Source organism: Callorhinus ursinus, unplaced genomic scaffold (assembly GCF_003265705.2).
Source record: "Callorhinus ursinus isolate GAN/ISIS: 27379988/994484 unplaced genomic scaffold, GSC_fseal_2.0 scaffold2, whole genome shotgun sequence".
Taxonomy (NCBI): Eukaryota; Metazoa; Chordata; class Mammalia; order Carnivora; family Otariidae; genus Callorhinus; species Callorhinus ursinus.
The window spans coordinates 86,220,423-86,240,881 of NW_027397064.1; the positions used below are offsets into that span (position 1 = coordinate 86,220,423).

The 20,459-nt window shown below is 32.7% G+C and overlaps 1 protein-coding gene and 1 pseudogene across 1 annotated transcript in view; both read left to right on the top strand.

The window, feature by feature from the left end:
* Nucleotides 1-20,459, top strand: part of LRP1B (LDL receptor related protein 1B) — a 1,894,461-nt gene that overhangs the window by 1,210,066 nt on the left and 663,936 nt on the right. The window contains exon 22 of the mRNA XM_073905704.1: nt 15,450-15,650. Coding sequence (XP_073761805.1) covers nt 15,450-15,650 — 201 coding nt within the window. The remainder of the gene's footprint in view (nt 1-15,449; nt 15,651-20,459) is intronic.
* On the top strand, nt 1,761-1,901 carry LOC112813131 (U2 spliceosomal RNA; annotated as a pseudogene).

Consider the following 20,459-nt stretch of genomic DNA (forward strand, 5'->3'; position numbering starts at 1 on the left):
TCCTCTTTACACCAGATGATGAGTTGAAGTTTAGTGAAAAAAAATATTACAATTAACTACTGTGGTATAATTGTGAAGTGGGTTATATCATCAATCAAATAATCCATGGAAACAATTCCTATAGATTTCAGGATATATTATGGAATCATCTCTGGGATGAGGTGAAATTGTTTTTTGAATTGCCTCATTGCTTGGTGATTCATTTTGTTCTTTATTAAGTATATGAACCAAAAGGTAGAAATGAAAAGTTATCACAGCTATGATTAAGCAAAACTCTGGAAACCACATGGCCCATGGGCATCTAAAAATATCAAAAGAAATTATGTTTCTTTATTTGGACACACTTCCTGTTTTCAATTAAGCATTCAACTAAGAAATAAAGAGATAAATATAAGCTAACATGGGTATAGAGAAATAAATACTCCTGAGGCTCATTCTTAATGAGGGAGTTGTGTTTTCTAAATGGTTACTTTTCCAACAATATTTTTCACAATTATGTGACTCTTTTCAATTGTTACATTAAGTGTCTTAGTTTGGGGGTTATTGGTTAAAAAATGTGACTTTAAATTTAGAAATTATCTTTTTGGAACATACTGTATTGATTGGAATGTAATAGATGAATAACATGTTAAATAATAATGTAAGGAGAAAAAAACCTTTTTCTATACCCACATTAGATTCATTGGCTGGGGCCCTTTAAATTAGACAGACAACAGATAGATTAATAAGAAAAGAAAGAAAAAAACAAGTTTATATATACATACATCACGCATGTGGGAAAACTCAGTGATGAGTAACTCCAGGGGGTGGCTGGAACTTGGGCTTATATAGAATCTTAGCAAATAATGGTAAATTTGTGGAAAGGTGAGAAAAGAAAGGAAAAGGACTTTGAGTTTATAGGGATGGCAAGTTGTAGGTAGGTAAATATATGGGGGAACTAATAGACGATAAGGGCTAGTTAATAAAATGTGTGCAGGTCCATTGTGACTGATTTTCTATTTTCTCCATGGCCATAAAACTTCTCTACAAAAGGATTTATGGCAGTCCTCATTTCTCAGAAGTTTTATGCTTATAGTCAGATTAGGGAAACTATGGGAAGGCTTCTTTCTACATCTGTTGAACTTCAAATGCTTTCGGCTGAAAATAATCCTTATGTAAAAGTAGCATATTTGGGGGATAGTGTATTTTGATTCCATACCCTGGGTATCTCTGGAAAATTGGATTCTGAGAGACAGTTTTATGTGTGTTGACTTGAAATTTGGATTATCCATTTAATAGTGTTTTTAATGAAACATCACATATATGTATCAAATAGTCATCATGTAAACCAAAATTTAATGTAAAAAAAAGCAGAACTGAAATAAAATTTATGTTGCATTATCAGAGGGAAATACAGTATAACATGGTGACTATAGTTGATAATCCTGTACTGTATAACTGAAATTTGCTGAAAGAGTAGAGCTGAAGTCCTCTCTCTCACACACACACAAATAAAAATAAATAGAATAAAAAATAAAAGCAAAATGTGAAAGGTAATAGTTTAACCATCAATCTGATTCTAATTTAATCTGTGGCTTAAGTATACTAAATCACAATATATCAAACTATTTGAGGAGTCATAACTCATAATTACATATGCATATTTATGAATATTGCAGACATTAAAGAGAACCACATATATAAATATTAGACTGAATATATGTACATGTCTATAATGTTTCTGATATTTTTAAGTTTACTTTAGTTTAATTAGTAACCCAATCTCTTCTTGGCCTTTTGGCTAAGATCAAATGTAGTATTTGTTCTTAACAGTTTAAATTAGAAGCCTTACAAGCTAAAAGACCTTTAAACTACCCAAGATGCTGAATTCAGGGGTCATATTTATTTTTTTAAGACTTCCAAATGCTATCTTAAACATTTAAAAGTTTTCAGGGTAATCAGTTTACATTTGGTGGTTACAGTGGCTTTTCTTTTATACATAAATTGCCATCTATTAGAGTAAAAGTCTAGACACATTAATAAATTACTTTATTCTTTTGAAGAAGAGAATGTGAGCTAAATTAAAATATTGTACAATCATTAATATTTAAGAGCTTCTAAGTAAATAAATAAATAAAAATAAATAAATAAATAAATAAATAAATAAATAAATAAATATTTAAGAGCTTCTAATTTCAAAGTACCTACCTTTGACCAAGAACTACACTCTCTCATATCTGGTCCCTCACACCCAGACCAGTAAGTTGCAGTTATATTATTGTTGAGGAATCAGGGGAAGAAATTTCATGTCTACCTCTCATGGAAAAGAAACCCAGAGATGCATTCTTCATATTGGACAAAAGAAAATAAATATTTGATATTATACAATGATGGCAAGATTATGGGGAAAATAGGACCTCCAGCTGTTGGTAAGAATATAAATTTGGCCCAAACTTCTCACTTCGAGATATTCATGTAATGAACAGAAGGCATAGGGCGCCTGGGTGGCTCAGTCAGTTAAGCATCTGCCTTCGGCTCAGGTCATGATCCCAGAGTCCCAGGATCAAGTCCCTCATGGGGCTCCCCGCTCAGCATGAAGTCTGCTACTCCCTCTGACCCTCACCTATCTTGTGCACTCTCTCACTCTCTCTCAAATAAATAAATAAAATCTTAAAAAAAACAGCAGGAGTATGTGAATATATATACAGAAAGATTTTCAGTGCAACATTTTGTTTTAATAGCCCCCAAACTAGAAATAGTGAATTTCTCATCATTAGGGGAACTACTTAATAATTATAGTGCATTCACACAATGAACTACTCTAATGTCATTAAGAAGGCATAAGAAAAAAATTCATAAAGATGTAATTTTAAGTTCACACTTTGTTAAAAACACATAAAGATGATGATAGAACAGAAGAAAATGAGAGAAATATGGTCATATTGACAAAATATATCTCTGATGAACTGAAATAAAATAGAATAACAAATGGTGAGCTGGGTTGAATCTGGATGCCTGATTGGATTGGATTTGGAGGCCAGTAGAGATGAACAGGTGTTCAGATCTTAGGTTTAATGGGAAATAAAGTTGTCCCACATGAAGTTGGGGACTGAAGCCAGGCTCACTGCTGAAAATCAGAAACTGGAATGGGATTCCTTTGCTTTTCAAAAGAGGGGGGAAAATTACTGCTGGTTGCTTCCTAGGATGGTTACTTAAATGAAGTTGTGTGCCTGGAGAGATGGGAGGACATAGGCATGGCAATCATGCCAAGCCTCTGGCTAGCTCAGGGACTGAAAGTGATAAAAAGACAAATACAGGATGTATTTTTGAATACATGGGGGGCAGTGATGGAGTGGGTTGAACTAGAAGCAGCAATACCCGTGATGAGTAAACACATAAAGTCAGAGAGAAAATTGAAAACTCCTATCCAAGATGAGATTGAAAAGAAATTTCTAAAATCCATGAAGAAAACCATCTCTTAAAATCAGCCATCAAAAATCAATCATAAGATGAATTTACTCAAGATTAAGTGAAAATGAGATGTTTAAATGACAGATCTAAAAAAAAGAATTAAAATAAGTATGTTTGAGATCCTCAAAGAGAAAAAAAAATGGAAAAGAATATCCCTAAAGTTACAGAGGTATATAATATATTGATATAAATATGAGCAGAATAATTGTAACAGAAAATGGTGGAAAATGATGCCTATTAGACTTGAGAATGAGATATACCAACATGGAACTGCAAATAAACTCTAGGCTGGACACAGAGAAAACAAATTGGAAAATAATAATGTACAGTTTACTCAGAAACATCACAGAAAAAAAGAAGAGAAATAAAAAAAGAAAAAGCAGTTCAGGTTTATGTTGGAAGCTACAACTTAAAGAAATTCCATGAGAGAATATAGGTATTAACAGAAAAGACACACACAAACACACACACACACACACACACACACACAATAACTAAGTTTTCCCTAAATTGAAGAACTTGATTCCTCATAAAGAAGTACATTCAGACTTTTGGGTAAAATTAATGAAATTAACCCAAACTTCAATAAGTCATTTTGAAATTGCAGATCATCAGATACTGAAACTACCACTAAGAAAATCAGATTATCTAAGAAAATACTAAGAAATGCCACAAGAAAATGGAATAATAAGAAGCTGAGGGAAAAACACTTACAGGCTAATATTCGATACCCAGGTAGAATATTATTCCAGATAATTAGTCATACAAAGTGCTTGGCATTTTTCCACGTAAAGTCTTAGTAAGAAAATTATTAAGGCAATAAGAAAATAAGATTTAGTGAGAAAATGAGAAAGATAAGTTTAGGGAACAGAATAAAATATTGATGAGATTAACAACAACAACAACAAAACCAACCAAACAATTTAATGATAAAACGGCAATCTTCAACAAAGATTTTGCAGTCTAAATATCTTACATTAAATAATATACTATCAACTTTTGTATAACAAAAATTATAGGAACCACAATAAGAAAACCATATTAGAAGCAAGAAATTTTACTCATTTATTCTAGCCCATGAAAAATCAAATGGAATAAAAATAAGTAAGAATGTAGAAGATCTAAAGAATTAATGCTTAGAGCAAATTAATAAAAATATAATTCTATTCTTAGAGGTAAAAAAATGAACTTCTTTTATAAGGCTCATGAAATATTTTTTAAAAATAAGCATTTATTGTCACAAACAACTTCCATAAATTCCAAGAAGTAGAAGTGATGCAGATAGAATTTCCTGATCATAGTATAATAAATCTAATAATTATGAAGGTAAAACCACCCTTGCATTTGGAACTTTAATAATAAAAACACTCATTATCTTAATTTTAGAGGGAATCAAACTGAAGTTGTAGAAATTTTAGAAAATAAAGATTTGTACATATCAGAACATATGGAATATAAATAAAGCATTGCTGAAAGGAAAAATTCGTAACTTTGCACATTTTTATGTGATGTCCCAAACTCTTAGTGATGTTTTAACCTTTAATAACTTCAGAAGTATAAATGCTATAAAATCACCAAAAACATCATCTGAAACTTTATTTATATTTAACACATTGTTAGTTTTGTGAATCTTAAATAATGAATGTTTAAGTTTTTTTTATATTTTTTTTAAAGATTATTTATTTATTTAACAGAGAGAGACACAGCGGGAGAGGGAACACAAGCAGGGGGATTGGGAGAGGGAAAAGCAGGATTCCTGTTAAGCAGGGAGCCCGATGTGGGGCTCGATCCTAGGACCCTGGGGTCATGACCTGAGCCGAAGGCGGACGCTTAACGACAGCCACCCAGGCGCCGAATGTTTAAGTTTTTTTCTAATAGTTTCTAGTAGTTGCCATCTTCAACTAGAGGACCTGAAACAAAAAATGTTAATGTTAAAAGTGTTATATTCTAAATTTACAAAATTTCATGTAATTAAAACTCCATTTACAAAAGTATAATAAATTTAGATAAACTTTCAAATAATATTTATGCTTGTAACATTTATATTTTTAAATTTGTTAAAGGTTAAAACTGCTCTAAGACTTTTTAGTACCTATATTCACATTAAAATTTTTTAAAAAATATTTTTTAACAATATGTAGGAGAGACAGTATTCACCAATTCTCCTTCGCTTTATTTTTCAACTCTCTTGCCATTAGATTGGGGCCAGCTGACTAGCTCTACCCAATGAACTATATCATTTCTGTGCTAAGGCACTTAAGCTAGAAAGTGAGCTCTTTTTTTTTCCTATCCCAGTGACCTTTTAAATTATGGGTCTAAAGAGCATATATACAGGTTTTAGTTTGTTACTGCAGCTCATCTTATCCCGACTAGTGCAACATCTAACTCAAGAAGTTCAGACATAACAACAAACCAAAGGAAAACAGGAAAAACAGATTAATTTTTAAATTTAGAAAAGAGAAAGAAAAATAGCATGATTTGAAAATTCAAGAATTAGGTTTTTGAGAGAATAACCAAAATTGCTAATATGTTAACTGACCTAATAAAGAAAACATACTGAAAATCCAGTGTGTAAATGAGAATGTGAAATTAATTAGAGATGCTAAAAATTTATACAAATTAAAGAAACTATGCAGTGTCATAGAAATTAATAAAAAACTTGTCTTAATAAAATCATGCATTCATAAATATGCATTTCACAATTTATTCTAAAAGTGTAGGTGATTTATTTTATAACAATAAAGAAAAAATCAATTTATCTGTCCCCTCTCATCATTCTTCCAAAAGCTCCAAGTCCAGTAGAAAACTTCTACCAGATATCTAAGTAACATTGTTAAAGTGCTGTTTCATCTCCTCCAGAGCATTCAAAAGGAATAAAATCTTTTAAGCTATTCTTTTAAGCAACATAGTATTGGTTTTATAACTCCCCAAAGTTAGTGCCTCCCATACACACAAAAATTATAAACTTTGTCTCTGATGACCATTACTACCACCATTCTAGACAAAGCATGAACAAATCTAACAAATATTAAATGAATAATTCTCTATGAAAAAAAAATCCTCCTCTCTTTAAAAGTGAATATGGTCCCAAACTGAAGAAAGTAGTTAATATAGAATAAATGGGGGGAATATTTGCAACACATATCATAAATAATTATATATTCTGATACATAATAACTCTTTGGTATCATTTTTTTTAAAAGACCAACTACCCATATAAAAGTGGGCAGAGTTCACAGAAAATGAAATACAAAAGTCCGTTAAACAAGTGAAAAGTCAATCACCCTCACCCATGAGAGAAAGTCAAGTCTTTAGTAGGATTGCATTTTTTTCTTTCCTTTTTTTTTTTAAGATTTTATTTATTTATTTTGTCAGAGGGAGAGAGAGGCAGGCAGAGGGAGAAGCAGGCTCCCTGATGAGCAAGGAGCCCTGGGATCAAGACCTGAGCTGAAGACAGACGCTTAACCAACTGAGCCACCCAGGCGTCCCTGCATTTTTTTTTCCAAAATCAGATTGGTGATTATTAACAAAACCAATAATACCCTATTTTGGTGACAGTAGATGAAGCAGACACTGATATCAGTAAATATTGATGAAACTATAAGGAAGGCCATTTAGCAATATGTATCTATGTTTAAAAATGTAAGTACACTTTCACAATTCCACCTCTAAGACTTTATCCTACAAATATACTTAATGCATTGGAGGGGTGATGTGTACAAAGATATTCATTTAAATTATATTTTTTAAAGATTTGAATAATGCATTCAATAAACTTAATTCAGTAAGTATATAGATACCCTTACCTATACCCCCAAATAATTGACAATGTACAGAAAGCATTCTCCATACACAAAAGTCAAATTAGAATTCAGAATCAGAAGGATTAGAAAGCCAGGGCACCTGGGTGGCTTAGTTGATTAAATGTCTGTCTTTGGCTCAGGTCATGATCCCAGGGTCCTGGGATCGAGCCCTGCATCAGGCTCCCTGCTCAGTGCAAAATGTACTTCTCCCTCTTCCTCTGCCCCTCCCCCTGCCCCCCTCAAATAAAGAAATAGAATCTTTAAAAAAAGATTAGAAGACCATGAATTTCAAAACTAAAATCATACTTCAAACTTATCAACAGATTAATAAAGAAACCGTAATATCTATCTATATATATCTATATATAGATATATATTTAAATATTTAGAACTGAATGACAATGGGATATACTGCACAATTAAATTTCTGTGAAAGCCTTTTTTTTTAGTAGACTTAATTTTTAGAACAGTTTTAGGTTCATAATAAAAGTGAGAGGAAACAACAGAGTTCCCATGTACCCCCTGTTACCCCTACACACACAAAACTTCCTTTACTAACAACATCCCACAACAGAATGATTTATTACAGTTGATGAACTTGCATTCCTACTTTGACACATCACCCAAAGTTCGTAGTTTACATTAGAATTTACTCTTGGTGTTGTACAAACTATGGATTTGGACAAATGTGTAATGATATGCCATGTGCCACCATAGTATCATACAGAGTGGTTTTGCTGCCCTAAAAATCCTCTGTGCTCTGCCTATTCATATCCCCAACCCCTGGAAACCACTGATGTTTTTACTGTCTCTGTACTTTTGCTGTTTCCAGATATGATATAGTTGGAATCATTAGTATGTAACCTTTTCAGACTGGCTTCTTCTTTCACTTAGCAATATGCATTTAATTTCCCTCCATGTTCTTTCATGACTTGAGAGCTCATTTCTTTTTAACAATGAATAATATCCCATTGTCTGATGTACCACTTTTTTTTTTTTTATCCATTCATCTACTGAAAGGTATCTTGGTTGTTTCCAAGTTTTGGCAATTATGATATAAACATCTACTATAAATATCTGTGTAAAGGTTTTTGTGTAGAACAAATTTTCAACTCATTTAAGTAAATACCACAGAGCACAATTGCTGCATCATACGGTAAAAATGTGTTTAATTTTTTAAGAAGCTGCCATACTGTCTTCCAGAGTGGCCAAACAATTTTACATTCCCACCAGCAATGAATGAGGAGTTCTTATTGCTCCATATCTCATCAGCATTTGTTGTATCAGTATTTTGGTTTTTCATCATTCTAATAGGTGTGAGGTGATATCTCATTGTTGTTTTAATTTACATTTCCTTAATGACATATGATGTTGAACAGCTTTGATACTGCTATTCATTGCTAAATTGTTTTTAATAGCTAAGTGTCACAAACAACCTAAATAGGCCAAAATAGTGCACTAACTGGGAACATTATGGTATATCCATACAGTAGAATACCTTGCAGCAACTTTAAAGTTTGGAAATCACTGTAATACATGGTCATGGACATTTCTTCTGATTAAGTGTTGAGAGGAAAGTGAAGGAAAACAATAGGGAGCATAGTATATAACACTTTTTTTATAAAAGTATTTTATAATAAAAACATATTTCTAGAGAATTCACAAGAACTTGTTATCAATGTTTGTCTCTGAATAGGGGGAATGGATGACTAGGGAAAAAGAGGGAGACAGTGTCATACTTGTACAGTCCCTTCTTATGATTGACTGTTTTTCCAAAAGTGATGGTAGATTGGGGCTGACCCCTATAATTTTCCATTGAAGATTCCTTTGGAATCTTTGACACATTCCTATTGAGTAGTAAGAGTAATCAGCATGCTATTAAATTATCTCTTTTTCTGCTTTACTTGCCTTTTGTTTTGCAAAGCATGTATTAAGACTGTATACTTTAGTCAGCTACCTATATGATTTTTTTTCTATTTCCGTATGTAATATTCACTGGCACCCTTCAAGACCCCTTTCTGATAACATCTCAGTAAATCTTGTTCTCAACCTTCCAGTCATTTATATTTTCTACCATTTTGAAATTCCATGGCACTCTGTGATTGTTACATGGCTTTTATCTTATTCTTTATATATATATATATATATATATATATATATATATATATATATATGTTCAGTGTAGAACCTTTGTCACTACTAGACTTATTGCTCCACAAGGTCAGAAATTTGTCTTTCCCATCTTTCTATATTTTTCAGTAGCTAGGCAAACACATTATACTCAATAAATAATTGCTGAGTTGAATTGAAGCCAACATTGTTAGAGAAATAATATGTATGTAGTGTTAAAGTTCAGTAGCGTAAACTTTTTTTAAAAGATTGAAATTTAAAAAGACATTATGCTTGGGGAGCCTGGGTGGCTCAGGTGGTTAAGCGACTGCCTTCGGCTCAGGTCATGATCCTGGAGTCCCAGGATCGAGTCCCACATTGGGCTCCCTGCTCGGCAGGGAATCTGCTTCTCCCTCTGACCCTCTTCCCTCTCGTGCTCTCTCTCTCTCACTCTCTCTCTCAAATAAATAAATAAAATCTTTAAAAATAAATAAATAAATAAAAATAAAAATAAAAATAAAAAGACATTATGCTTATATTGAGTAAACCCATTTGGATTTTCTCAAAGATTCACTTCTTTTCATACCCATATTCTTTTTTTTTTTTAAGATTTATTTATTTACTCGAGAAAGAGAGAGAGTGCAAGTGGGGGAGGGAGAGAGGGAAAGAAATCCTCAAGCAGACTCCCTGCTGAGCACAAAGCCTGACACAGGGCTCAATCCCAGGACCTGAGATCATGACCTGAGTCAATCAAGAGTTGGATACCCAACCAACTGAGCCACCCAAACACACCCATACTCATATTCTTAATATTAACTGCCAATCACATCCCAGAACCAAAATTATCCTGTTATAACATATGATGTCTTTTATTAAGATAAAAATGAGTCAAGCATTTACAAAATGATAAATCTATTTTTTAAAAAGGCCAAAATAATTTTATAGAGAAAGAGTAACTCTAGAATTAATCATATAAATTTATTTTGGTAAAGCAGTACAATTTCTAATGATTCCAGAAACTCTTAGTTTCCCTGTAGCTGTTGACTTTGTACTGACTTTTATCCTAAACTATATATTTCAAGGTAACACAAATAAAAATAGTTCTTATAATGTCCTGAGTGTGTATATGTGTGTGTGTGTGTGTGTGTTTATGTTTGCATGTATGTGTGATTTCACTATGATGATACCAACATACTGATCATTATTTCTGTTTGTTGCTGTTTTGTTACTTGGCCATTCCTATTCTCTTTGCTTAAAGGGCAAAACTGCAGTTTCCATAATATTCTGGCACATATAGTTATCAATAGAAAACATCATTATAAATTGATTATATTTATATATAATCTATATCTCTCTATATATAAATAGAAAAGATTATGTAAAAACTTAACTTGATAACAAACACCTATTTTCAGCATATAGTTTTAAAGTATAATTAGTAAAGACAAAGTAATTGACTTGGTTATTTGAACTTAAATGTGAACATTTAAAAATTATTTTTAAAATTTTGTTTTTTTAGATATTGGATATTTTATATTTTCCATAACACAGTTTAATATTATTAATCTTCATTTCATTTTCATAATACAAATTTGCCCTAAGTCTCAAGTTTCTAATATATAGAAGAGGGAGATTAAACAAGGAAATTTGTAATATTTATTCTTTCAAAATATTACATCCAATGACTTGGCTATGTAAGGATTTGTCTTAATATGAATCAAGTAAAAATCAACACTCTTTACCCCTACTTACTATGATCATTTGCTTTTAGGTTTTCCCCAATTAATTGTCATGAATTAGAAATTTAAACTTATACCTGGTATGTCCTTTTAATCCACATTTTTGCAAGAATTAAAACCAAACAAATAAGAAAGGGGAAGCAAATACATTTCAAACATCCCCTGAAAATCAGAGAGGAGAGAGCTATTTAAACTTGTAAATTTTGTCTAAGATGTTTATTCATATCTCTGGTAACGTAGTCTGAGTTACAATCACTACTCATTTGAATACGATTTTCCTTTACATTTTCCAGGCAGCATTTACGTCAGGGATAGAAAATAGGTTTTACTGCTCTTCAGAATCTAAAAGCTTGATAGTGGTTTATGGACAGGTTTGTTGAAACAATACTAAGATTAATCTGGAATCAGCAACTAAGCATGTCATGGTAAATTAGTGATATCTGAAAAAAAGAAAGAAAGAAGGAAGGAAGGAAGGAAAGAAGGAAGGAAGGAAGGAAGGAAGGAAGGAAGGAAGGAAGGAAGGAAGGAAGGAAGGAAGGAAAGGAAATCACATCTTGATTTACCAAACAAAAATAGAAAGTGCTCTATTACTCTTGAATTCTCCTTTCATTCTATTATACTTGCAGATGACTCCCTACAATTTATTACTTAAGTGCAAAATGCCATAATTTAGACTAAAACTATATGTTATGCATTGACTTTGTCTTGTTAACTAGATTATAAACTCTTTGGTGACAGGGAATGGGTGTTAGGACTTCCTTATATTTCCTAAAGTTCCCAGGGAAGTGTAAGTCAGAGTCACTTCAACATAGAATTTTCATCATGCATCTGTAGAAACTATCACACTTTATGGCACATGTGTATACATATCACCATCATTTTAAAAATGAGCTATTTTTTGGGGGGGGAAGTCATGCAGAAATATGGTAGAAGGAAAATAAATAGCACAAATGGATTCAGTGAAAAATTTTCCTTTCCTAGTCTAGTTTTCCAGCACTTCAAGTCTTCCTCAGCAGAGGCAATCATTGTTAGCTATTTCTTACGTAACCTCCCAGAAAGAATTCATGCAGAGACAAACCTGTCCATATACCTATATTGATATGTGTATGGAATTATTGTTCTAGATATTGGTAATCACATAAATATCTTCTAAGATATAAGAAAACCTACTATATACTTGGCTTTGTGCCTTTTTTATTGATATGTTTTGGAGATTGTGTTATATTACCTTGTGCGGCATTATCTCATTCTTTCTCACTCAAGTGTATAATTTCAATGCATGGATGCATTGTAATTGATGTCACCAGTCTTGCAATAATGATATAAACTGTTATCAGTCTTTTGCTAATATATGCGAAGCAGCAACACGTCTTTGTATTGCATCTGTGTGCATTTGGGCAAACCTGTTAATGAAAAAAACTAAAATTAGAATTACTCCGATGAAGAATTGATGCATTTTTTATTTGCTAGATTTCATAACATTGCTCTAGACAGATTATTCCAATTATGTAGCCCCCTCAACATTGGGGATGTTGCACACAACTTTGTCAAATCTATCCTTGTATTATCCAATTTTTTAATCTAAACCAATCTGATAGATTGAACCAATCTGATAGAGGAAAAAAATGGTATCAAATTGCTGTTTTAGCTTAGTTTTTCATCAAAAGATATTTTTGATCATCGTACATTTGTAAGTCATTATTGATTCATTGTGAATTTTGCAATTGTATTGGTTTATTGATCTTTATTTTATTTATTTGTAAGAGCCTTCTATATTTTAAAGAAAAAAAGCCCCTTTTTCAAAAATAATAAATTTTTTTCTCGTTCATCAATTTTGTGTTGAATTTATAGGTAGACTATATTGTTACAATGTGGAATTAAAAGTACTTATGAAATTAAGCTTATAAATTTGTCCTTTATGTTTTCTGGATTTGTGTGTAATGAACATTTCAAGTTTTTGTTGTTTGGTTTTCATATCTATTTTATTCTAGAATGTGTGTGCAATTATTATTATTTTAAAATGATTACTTCTTTGATCTACTTAGAATATATTTTAGTGTAAGGATCAAGATTCAGCTTTTTTTTTTTCCCTCCAGATGTCTAAGCAGTGTTCCTAACATCACCAATTTTGTAATTCCATTATCTTTAATATTTTGAACAGCCAATTTTGGGGTATTTGATAACTGTATTCTTTTTTTTAATTTAATTTAATTTTATTATGTTATGTTAGTCACCATACAGTACATCATTAGTTTTTGATGTTGTGTTCCATGATTTCATTGTTTTCGTATAACACCCAGTGCTCCATGCAGTATGTGCCCTCCTTAAACCCATCACCGGGCTAATATTCTATTCAATTGTTGATGTGTTGATTGATATTCTTTAAAAAATATTTTGACTACTGGTACTTTAAAATACTTCTAAATAGTTGGCATTTACAGTTCTTACTCATCAACTTTCTTCTCTTTTTTTGAAGACTTCAAATGTTATTTGCATTTTTATTTTCTTAAATTTAGGATAAGCTTATAGGATTGTAATAATATTGTTACTATTTTATTGGGATTAATTTGAGGGAAAATATTTTACAGCTCTAAATCTTCTCTAAGACCAAACTGTATCTTTATCCAAGACTTCTTTTGGGTTTGTTTGTAGACTTTTAAATTTTCTTCATATAAATTCTATACAGTTCTTGTGTAGTTTAACCTAAATACTTTGTTTTATGGTAGATTTTTAAATCCATCTTCTACTATAGTTGGTTGAGATATAAAACCTACAGATTTCTGTGTAATTTTTGAAACTAGCTATCTATTTTTTGAATTCTTAGTTTCTTATGCTTCTTTATTAGTTTTTATTGATTTTATGATTATATGATTATATTAACTTGCATGTAATGATACTTTTCTAATTTTATACCTCATTATTTCTGTTATCTAATTATATTAGATAGTATCTCCAGAATAATATAATAACACTGTTAATTTTATTTATGATGTAAAGCAAAAATTTATAATGTTTTTCTATTTATATCAAATTGATCAGTGAAGTATCCATCATTTCTTATTTTAAGAGTGTTTTCATCAATAATTAATGTTGATTATGAAATGCATATATATTAACTATGGAACTGATCATTTCTGCTTTTTTTTCTTATTTGACTTAATAGTATGGAAAATTATGTATTTCTGCAAATGAAACATCCTTTCATCAATATTTTATTTATTTTTATTTTTTTAAAGATTTTATTCATTTATCTGCAGAAAGAGAGAGAGGGAGAGCACAAGCAGGGGGAGCGGCAGGCAGAGGGAGAAGCGGGCTTCCCGCTGAGCAGGGAGCCCGATGCGGGACTTGATCCCAGCACCCTAGGATCATGACGTGAGCCGAAGGCAGACACTTAACCAACTGAGCCACCCAGGTGTCCCTCACCAATATCTTAATTATTTTAAAATTTAGTAACCTTTAAGGTTGACATAGACATCTGAATATATAAAGACTCTATGACATATACAATCTAGTATTTTTCTTTTCCCTTTCATTTGCCCTACTCCTTTTATGAGTTGTGTATACAGTCAGCCAATAACAGTATTTATCTTCAAGTCCATTTTTTATTCACATTACACATTAACATTGCATAATCCAGAAAAGATAATTAATTAGAAGAAAAAATGTAACCATTCTGGAAAGGAGGAATAATTTCGAGTGCAAAAAAGATTGACGAAGACAGTGGCCATTGCTTTCTCTGCATTTCACATTATTACTTTTTAAAACTGCTGGCTAAATAATCATTTTTTCCCTTTCAAAGGCAATAAAGAAAAACATATTTCCATAACTTCTGTCTGTGTATCCCTTCGCTACCAAGATGTTTAATAACATTTTATATTCTTTTATGAAGGGGAATATACATGTCTAGGTGTGAGGAAGAGTTGAGGTCTTGGGGTTATAAATGTAAACAGAAGGACATTTTCTCCTGTGAAATAAATTGCTTTTCTTAAATTTAGGGCTGCAAAAGACACTGATAACATTTACCTGAATTTAGGTCTCTAAAAGGGACTTATATACAAATGTTTGTTTGAAGTTTGTTTTAAAGGTATCATAATGAAACTTTCAATTAGTCCACAGACAATAACTTGAAACCGAGGAAAATATTAAGGCTTTAACTCTAAGATCACTTTAACAAGGAGGGTGAGAGCTACTCAAATATGGTCATGAAAATAAACTGTCAGACTATCAGCAAATAGATTTCTTGCTAATAGCACATAGTTCTGCCTCTGACTGAAGATGGTAGTGACTATCCATTATGACAGTGACTTAATTACAACAATCAAATGGATGATGTTTCTGTTTCCTTAAGGGAGATGCATCAACAAAGCATGGATATGTGATGGAGATATCGATTGTGAAGATCAGTCAGATGAAGATGACTGTGACAGTTTTTTATGTGGACCACCCAAGTACCCTTGTGCTAATGACACTTCAGCCTGCCTGCAGCCGGAGAAACTCTGCAATGGGAGAAGGGACTGTCCAGATGGGTCTGATGAAGGCGATCTCTGTGGTATTGCATGTTTCACTGATTTGCTTCTCTCTGGAGACTAGAGACGTTTAGTCCCCTTGCTGATACTTAGAGTAACATGCGTTCCTTCCATTTATTTTCTTTAAATGTAATGTTTAGCATTGAACCCTATCTCCATTTTTCAGGACTGTAAGCTTATTAAAAGTTTTTAAAAGGTGATCCGAATTTTCTGAAAACAAAGCAAAAAAGGCTGGACTATAGCCAACTGACTTAACTGTATAATTGCGGTCATCATTTAGATCTCTGGATGCTTAATGCTGTTTCCACAATTAAACTGATTATTTTTTCTTCAGTGAGTCATTCAAAACAAGAGAACCTTCTTATTCTGGACCTATGGGATGGAGTTTACTACCATCCAGTGGATTTTATCATACCTTCCAATCATTACAATAGAAGTATTTTTTTAAAAAGAGGAAAGGGAAGGAAGAGATTGAATAATAAAACCAACTGAATATTATTCAGGTTTATATAATTTTCTCTGAAGTTTTTAGTCCTCTTACAGTAGCTTTCTTTGGCATGCTGTGTTTAGTTAAAATGATGATTTCAGTCTGGTAGCGTTTGAGCTTTGAAATCACTTTTGACTAGTTGTCTTTTTATGCCAACCAGAACGTATAAAGAAAATTACATTTCCTTCTCTGTGGGGAGATCAGGCATTTAGCAAGGAGATTTTCAAAATATGTTTTCTAGATAATACTGAAGGTGACATCAATAGAGTAATGAGGAAGGGTTTACAGAATGATAAGAACAATAATGAGGTGACTAGGGACTGAGAAAATGACTTTAGGAAATGATGAAGCTACCTAATTGAAAATAGAAAAGACAACTACATTTAAGCCTAAAGTTATCATATTTTGATCTGAATTGAGCACTAATAGAATACTGAGTGATAAAAAAAACTGTTATTATATTTTAAATTTATGTAATAAATGTCCTTTCTTCCAAAGAGTCTGTGATTCTATAAAATAACCTTGAAACAGTAACTGCAACAGTCTTCATTCAGTGATGCTAAAATTTATTTATTTATTTATTTATTATTTATTTATTCTTAAAGACTTATTTGTTTTTAGAGAGAGTGAGAAAGAGAGAGAGAGAGAGAACAGGGGGAAGGGCAGAAGGAGAGGCAAAGAGAGAATCTCAAACAGACTCCCCTGTCAGCACAGAGCCCGACGCAGGGCTGGATCTCATGACCCTTAGCCGAAATCAAGAGTCAGATGCTTAAATGACTGAGCCACTCAGGTGCCCCTGTGATGCTAAAATTTAAACAAAAAGATTCAACCCCCACTCCCCCAAAAATCCTAAAATTAAACAACAAATACAAAGTAACATACTTAGTTTCTCTGTATTTACTTCTTTTTCTCCCAGCTTATTCTCCCTTATGGAGTAGACTGGTGGATGGAAATATCTCTTGCATTACAATATGTGATGATTGCTCATGAAGGTTGTAAGAGCAATTCTGAAAGAAGGAGACTATCAATACTCTTAAAATTGAAAATGTGTAAATATATAAAAAATCGAGATTTTGACAAGTTTAAATTCTGTTCTTCAATTACTTCAGTTAAATCACCTAGGCAGGTAACTTAATTTCTTGAAATGTCAGAGTCCTCATCACAAAAATGGAAATGATAATATTGATCAGGAAATCATGGTAATAATGCCAGATGTACTACAGGTATTGCAAGAAATTAGTGCTTTTCTACCTTTTCTCAACCTTCAGGTTAAATGAAGGCAAGGAAGACAAAATGCAATCATTAAGAAAAATGAAAATAATGTTATGAAAACACAGTTTTATTTTCCTATCCTCTGCTCTCTGAATTAGTAAAATAAAGAGCAAAGGGGATTTCTTCTGAATTTATTTATTTGTTTACCTCAAGACTGAAAATCGCTTTTTAACTATCAAGCCACTGTTTTCATCAGCTTAGGAAACTTGCTCAAACATTTCAAAGAATTACAGGTGTGAAAGAGTTTACAATAAAGCTAGGTGTGGTCATGCCAGAGAAGATTAAAAGACAATTCTGTCCTGCTTACAGAACTGTGGCATATTGAAGTCCTATACTGTCCCCTTCGTGAGGTGAAGTTGAAGAAAAGATAGGGAAATGAAAATCAAAAACAAATACTGGTCAAAGGATTGAATTACCTTCTATGGTTCTCCTTTTCTTATTTGCTTTTGTGTGTACCTTTGTACTGTAGTTCAGTAGATGGCATCCTTATAGGCAATATTGGTACCTGTAGAGGTCTCTTATTTTCAAGGTCCTTGGAAATATTTTTGTTTGTTTTGGTTTTGGTCTCTTATTTTCAAGGTCCTTGCCCATCAGTCATAGGTCAGATCCTGTCCAGCTAGGCAGGGGTATTGGTTTATGAGTGCTGCAGCAGTGGGCATAATGAATCATTTACCCAGTGGACATAAAAGATACGGCAAGTGAATTAACTTTAAATAATTGGCATGGGTTGGCTAGTAACTAGGAAATGCTTTTTAGAGAGAGATTCCCAAAGTCGAAAGAGTTTTTGTTTGTTTTTTTTTAAACCATTTGCTCTATATGATAAAAATGTGGGTTTTGCCTCTTCATGTCTACTCCTTCCAAATAGTTGTGTTCTTTTTTTTTAAAGATTTTTATTTATTTATTTGAGAGAGTGACAATGAGAGAGAGAGAGAGAGAGAGCACATGAGAGGGTGGAGGGTTGGAGGGAGAAGCAGACTCCCCGCTGAGCGGGGAGCCCGATGCGGCACTCGATCCCGGGACTCCAGGATTATGACCTGAGCCGACGGCAGTCGCTTAACCGACTGTTCAAAAAAGCTGTTTTATTTTTTTTTAATGCTCCCTCCTGTACCATCCCCTGTTAAAAAGGAAACAGGGATTGATTCCTGTCCTGTTCCTCAATACATGTTAAGATTTGTATAAAAATATCTTGTAAGAAAATGATTTGTCATCTGTGGACTTAATACTTGGGATATGTCCTGACATGGAAAAATCATACCCTTTGGGTAGTGAAGAGTTTCTTATTTTGTTTTCTCCAGATAAATCTGATCTATAAAGCAAAATCAAAACCAAAACAAAGAAAAATCAGAAAAGGAGCCCTGAATGAAATAAGTCTCTTAATCCTAGTGAAGGGATTATTTTCTGAGGGGGATTTTCAAATGACTTCAAGGGGAAATGGATATACTTTAAGAAATGGGTATTGTTTAAGAAACAAATGAGAAAAATCTTGAATCATTCAAGAATAGAGTTAACTGTTAAACCTTGCTATAAGTATATATCAAAGATAAGCAAAGCTGGACTCCAGTTGAAGTGGTAAGGTTTGATTTTATTCAGTATTAATTATTGCAATAGAGAAGAATATTTCATGTGAACTGAAATCAAATTCATTGAAACAGAAGACTAGAAGCATTTTGAAGCCTGAAGTATGCTAAAGGAAAGGCACCAAGGGGTGGTAAGGGGGTTGGTCTATGTGACTGAGCAATCTGGGTTTGTTAATTGATGCTTATCCCAGAGAAGAAACAAATTTATCATATCTTTGACTTGAGACAGTGGTACAAGTCAAAACAAAGCACCCACAGGGCTGTGAGCAAGAGTGAGAGAGTTATCTTCTTGAATGTTTGTGTTTCAAAAAGATATTTCTCAAGTCCTTGAGAAGACAGTTCTGAGTGGTAGAGATTTACATCTTCAAGGTGCAGAGAAAAGATTTATAATTGCAAGCTTTCTAACTGTTCTAAGATGGGGTTCCAGGGCCTGTCTGTCTATCACCAGGTTTTGGCTGGAACAAACAGTAAATTCTCCTACCAGCATAGAGCTTTCTCAAGCAGCCACTTTAAACAGGGCTGGAGTTGTACTAGGAAGGCTGTCCTAAGCAGTTAGAAACTATGCTAGTATTTGTTGGAATCTCTTTTTGGGTGGTGAGAGGAGTATGATTGGGGAAGGGGGTGAAGATTGAAATTATTTATACTAAGTGTATGGGTCTGCAATTTTTATAAGCCAATGTTGAGGACTAGTTGAAGAGAAGTCTCTGAGGAACCTGACTAGAGCTTGATCAATGAGAAATTCTTTGTTAGGTAATAAAAATTTTAAAAGAAATTTGCAGGATTGGGGCACTTGGGTGGCTCAGTCAGTTATGCATCTGCCTTCAGCTAAGGTCATGATCCCAGGGTCCTGTGATCGAGTCCTGCATCGGGCTCCCTGCACCACTGGGAACCTGCTTCTCCCTTTCCCTCTGCCCACCGCTCCCCCTGCTTGTGCTCTCTCTCTCTCAAATAAATAAGTAAAATTTAAAAAAAAATTGCAGGATATAATGACATTTTTAGGGTTAAGGAGAAATTAACAAAGGACTAGCCATGCAAATACTGGCATTACATTTATACATTCAATTTTAGATATCAATGTAAATTTTATTTTTGGAAAAATCTATGACTTTCATTCCACCGATAGTGTCAGCAAGAGACACTTTAGTACTGTGAGAACAATAATATTTGAAATAAGCTAAAAGAACTGCAACATTTTTTTTTCACCTGCTGGGTATGATGATATTTTTTTATAGTAATTCTCTTGAAAAAGAATGTCAGTTGAACTGAAATGGGGCAAATACTTTAAAATGACTATTGTTTTGAAATGATTATGATAGGGGTGAACAAACATATTTGGAAGAGCTAAATGAATCTATTTTTTTCTTCTAAAATAATACCAAACTTGAATTCTTAGAGAAAATAGTTAATATAATCATTTTTCTTTTCTTATTATTGTAACTTCCTTTCTGGTAACAAATAGTATGAAGAAAAGTTGACCCATATAGAACTTTAAAAAA